Genomic DNA, 5,167 nt, shown 5'->3' with positions numbered 1-5,167 from the left:
ATTGATTGTGACGGTTGAACACCGGTTTATAATAATAATACTGACTGACTGACTGAGTGGGTTCGGTGTTACGCCGCTGTTAGCAATATTCCAGCAAAATCACTGCGGGGGGACACCAGAAATGGGCTTCACACATTGGACCCATGTGGGGATTCGAACCCGGGTCTTCGGATTGACGAGCCAACGCTTTAACCACTAGGCTACCCCACCGCCCCTTATAATAATAATAAATAAAAGTATATCCCAACAAACTGCTCAGATGTGCTCAGGCAAAGACTGACTGACTGACTGACTGAGTTTGGTTTTACGCCGCTTTTAGCAATATTCCAGCAACATCACGGCGGGGGACACCAGAAATGGGCTTCACACATTGTGCCCATTTGGGGATTCGAACCCGGGTCTTCGGCGTGACGAGCCAACGCTTCAACCACTAGGCTACCCCACCGCCCTCAGGCAAAGACAATGTAAAAGAAAACTGTTTTCAGCATTCACTTGAACTGTCCTGGATGTTGTTTTGCAGATTGAGTGAGTGAGTATAGCTTTACGCCGCACTCAGCAATATTTCAGCTATATGGCGGCGGTCTGTAAATAATCGAGTCTGCACCAGACAATCCAGTGATCAACTTCATGAGCATCGACCTTCGCTATTGGGTTTGGGAGATTGATCAACAATATTGGTCTTGCTTTGGTAAAAGATCTTTCACCTCAAGTCTTTCGTTTTATTGGTGACAGTCCAAACCTTCAAGGTGAGATGAGAGTCAGAATCGGCAAGCGAACATAATGGCGCCCCACACACCAAAACAAAATACAACAAATTAAAGCCAAACAGTTTTATACGATTTATTGCTCCTCTCCAAGGAAGGACTAAATCTCCGCAAGGAGTTCCGGAGTTGGCGGGGATCTAATTACCTCCACAAACTGTTCAACAACGGCCACCTCCTGAGCCATGCATTTACCATCATTCCAGCGGACGATGTTGAAGAAGCCGCAGATACCGTAGTGGTTCCACGACTGTGCGCCGGGGACGTTGACGCGGGTGCCGTTCACGTCGCAGGAGTACTGGTTAATGTAGCTGCCCTCCCATTCCGACTTGTAGCGGTAGAGGTCGATAAGGTAGCCCTGTGACATGAACTCTCACTTACAATTATCAGATCAACCAAGGTTGCTTTTTAAAATTAAAAATTAAATAAATGCTGTTCATAGGGAGGGGGGATGATGCCCCTCAAAGTAGTTTTCGCAATGTGTTCAAGGGGCACGGGTAATCCCTTAGGATATGTGGGGGCGGTGGAGTAGTATAGTGGTTAAAGCGTTCGCTCGTCACGCCGAAGACCCGGGTTCGATTTTCTACATGTGCACAATGTTTGAAGCACATGTCTCGTGTCATGTATTGCTGGAATATTGATACAGCGGCGTAAAACTAAACTCACTTACTCACTTAAACCTGTGATCATTGGTTTGAATCCAAGATTCGCTCTACTTCCTGGTTTGCTACCACCAAACGTGTGTTTGTGGTTTTCAGTGAGCTACATGTATGTAATTCAGGCGTTCTTCCAATCTCAAACCGCCACACTCTTATATAACTGATATACTGTTCAAAGCGGCGCTAAACTAGTTCTATTACTCACTAACCGACACAATGATCCCTTGTGACTGCTACGAATAAAACTTCTGCCCCAAGAGCTAATGGTCGGTTCGACCACTAGCCCCATCATGATAAAATACATTTAAAAGATGGATGGTACAATTGCCGTACTTAGTGCTCGGCGTTAAGAGAATACAACAAGGACCAGTCGTCTCGGAGCATGTCACATGGCTGTGTTTATACTTTTATTGTACTTCCGTCTCTATCTGACGTTTAAGAGATCGCCTTTAACACTATGGTAATATATGGACCAGGTTTGGTTGTTTTGGCCTATTCATTCAGTAAGATCAATGTTAGCAGGAGCGTTCAGTAGCTACAAAAATGTAAATTTGTTCTTATTTGTTTGTCTTTTTGTTTGTTTATTTGTTCGTTTGTTATTGTTATTTGTTGCCCCCTCGGCAATAGTTAGTATTCCAGCTATGTGACGGCAGTTCGTAAATAATCGAGTCTGGACCAGACAATCCAGTGATCAAAAGCGTGCGCATCGATCTGCGCAAATGGGATACGAAGAGTGTGACAGCCAAGACAGCGAGCCTGACCACCCCATCCCGTAGGTCGCCTTTTACGACAAGCATGGGTTGCTGAAGACGAAATCTAACGTGGATCTTCACGTTGAAATCTGTTCTTAACCACAACGATTAATATAAACTTGATTATATTGCACATTCCTAATGGCCTCACATGTCAACCACTATCTTGGTGGTCTCATGTTACTGAATGAGTGAGTGATTGCGTGGGTTTGTTTGTGTGTATGGTAGAGTATATTAAATAGGAGTAGGACCATGGACGTACCTTGAATGCGAACCAGCCTCCTTGGGTGGCACTGCAGTCCATGTCGACGTCCACCACCCAGTAGCCGCTTCCCTCCGTGTTCAGCTCCCAGTACCCGGCGCCGTCGGTGTCGACGTTGGTACCGAAGGACCTGAACAAACATGGCGGCTTGAAATGGTTTGTCTGATGCCTGTGTGCATGGAGGTTGTTTACACTCTTTACAGATCTAGTGTGCTGCCCCAGTCTACCCGTCTTTGGTCATGTGAAGATACCACCCCGTGGTGTAGTGGTTAGAGCGTCCGCCCGGAGAGCGGAAGGTCGCGGGTTTGATCCCCGACCGCGTCATACCAAAAGATGTTAAAATATGGTACTTGTTGGTCTCTGTCTGGCGCTCGGCATTAATGGGTACAACAAGGACTGGTCGGCTCGAAGTCAGTATAATATGTCTGAGTGGGGTATTCATGCTTAACTGCGGCATGGTATCTCAGTGTGCTAGCACTTTAAAAAACCAGCTTCAGTCTGGGCTAGTACAAGCAGCCGCACATACACATACACACGCATGCACGTCGTCATATGAGCGAAATATTCTCAAGTACGACGTAAAACCCAATTTCACCTCACCTCATGTGAAGAAATCATCGATTTTCATCTTGTAAGTAACTGTTTATCGACGTCGTCAATCAACCCTACACCGACTCATTGTGTCTCCGAAACTATGCCTCCCTCAAATACCCACTGACTAAATCTGTTAATAAAACTTTCACAACCAACCAAACCTACTATCAAAACTAATATTACTCGCACACTTACCACCCCCGTGACCAGCCACTCACTCACTAACTTGACTCACTCACCCATACACCCACCCACCCACTCACTCACTCACTCTCACACACACGTACCTACTCGCTCACTCGCCCACACACTTACCTGACTCACTCAATCATGATACACCTACTCTTCATTCGTTATCCATATAATTGGTGTACACTCACTCACTCACACACTCACTCACACACCTATCTACTAGCTCACTCGCCCAAACACCCACCTACCCACTCACTGACTCACTCACCAAAACACTTACCTGACTCACTCAATCATGATACACCTACTCTTCATTCGTTATCCACATAATCGGTGTACACTCACTCACCCACACACCCGCCCGATTCACTCACTCACGTACACCCCCGACTCACTCACTCACTCATGATGCACCTACTCATCATCGGTTGTCCACATCATAGGTGTTCCCTCAGCAGACCGCACTATCCAGCCTTCCCGATACACTCCCTGTCCGCTCTCGTAGGACGACCAAGTTAACGTCGAGTCACCCTTGGACGTCTGAGCGAAGAACGACGTTTCGTCAGTTGGTTCGACGTTGTGCCTTATGGAAAGCTTCTGTCCACTCGTAGATCCGCCCCTAAGAAACATATACTCCCCGTGTGTAGTTGGTTTTTCTATAGCGATGATAGTCCTCTTGAAATCCTGTGCCACAGTAAGGGAACAGGCGCCCAACAGTAACAGGACGAACGTGTCCGACATTTTCGATGTGGAAAGAATGACCCTGTACAACTTCCCCATCCCTTTATAAAGCAAGCGCGTGACCTTGACCTTCAGTAGGGGTGAAGGACGTTAAGGCCTTACGCAACATACAACGTGGCGTGGTGGGTTTAGGTGAATAATTTAATCCTATTAGATAGCCAAACCTTGAAATTCAATAAAGTTAATAGATTCATATACGTAGGGAATTGTTGGATCATTAAGTGCATTTGCAGAGACCTACCTCGGCCACAGAAACCAAGCAGGGGCATTCACAGGAAAAAAAATTTACGGTGAAAAAAACATTTATGTTTACATTAAATTTCCTTATCTCAGACTGCATCGGCTATGTACACATTTATATGTGACGAATAATACAGTGGCAGCGGGTAGCCCAGTAGTAAAGCGTCCGTTCGATTCAGTACATGTACGAAGCTCAGATGGAAACACATTCACTTTTGCAACTGTACGAGTGTTGAAACAGAAATACCTTAAGCGGAGATGAGGTGAGGTGAGGTGAAATTGGGTTTAACGTCATGGTTGAGAATATTTCGCTCATATGACGACGTGCATGCGTGTGTATGTGTATGTGCGGCTGCTTGTACTAGCCCAGACTTAAGCTGGTTTTATAGTGCTAGCCCACTGAGATACCATGCTGCAGTGAAGCATGAATACCCCACCCAGACACATTATACTGGCTCCTAGCCGACCAGTCCTTGTTGTACCCATTAATGCCGAGCGCCAGACAGGGACCAACAAGTACCATATTTTAACGTCTTTTGGTATGACGCGGTCGGGGATCGAACCCGCGACCTTCCGGTCTCCGTTAAACGGAGATTTGTGAGAGGAAGTGGTGGTAGCAGATTTGGGAAGTTTCGGCAGATTGTGTAGCAGCGACACTGCAACTGATGCATTCTTACAGACAGGCACACACACGCGCACGTATACACACACACTCGTACATCACTCGTGAATACAGTAGCAGAAATTATGTGTTCTAAAGTTCATTTTTTTCTTTCAAACATTGATAAATTCATAACCTCTAAGTGTCGATCTCCATCCTGTGTTAGAATTGGCCTGCCATTAGGACATGGATGTCAAACACAACTAGTGAATTCGATATAACTTTCCACAATTTTCCACTTTTTTATGTGTATAAGTATTTAAAATCAGACTCATGAATATGTATGACCATATCAACCGGTTTCT

The 5,167-nt window shown here is 45.7% G+C and overlaps 1 protein-coding gene across 1 annotated transcript; it reads right to left on the bottom strand.

Annotated features, from left to right (window-relative positions):
- Nucleotides 1-824: 824 nt before the first annotated feature.
- On the bottom strand, nucleotides 825-3,961 carry LOC124290474 (alpha-amylase-like). Its single transcript, XM_046727186.1, has 3 exons — nucleotides 3,639-3,961; nucleotides 2,435-2,564; nucleotides 825-1,119 (listed from the first exon to the last, which is right to left on the bottom strand). The coding sequence occupies exons 1-3, from the start codon at nucleotides 3,959-3,961 to the stop codon at nucleotides 865-867; spliced, it is 708 nt and encodes a 235-aa protein (XP_046583142.1). The 3' UTR covers nucleotides 825-864.
- Between the last annotated feature and the right edge of the window lie 1,206 nt (nucleotides 3,962-5,167).

This window comes from Haliotis rubra, unplaced genomic scaffold (assembly GCF_003918875.1).
Source record: "Haliotis rubra isolate DU_JTF1 unplaced genomic scaffold, ASM391887v1 Scf1124, whole genome shotgun sequence".
In the NCBI taxonomy this organism is placed as follows: Eukaryota; Metazoa; Mollusca; class Gastropoda; order Lepetellida; family Haliotidae; genus Haliotis; species Haliotis rubra.
Note: the sequence above shows the minus strand (reverse complement) of the source record. Positions and strands in the feature narration are given on the sequence as shown.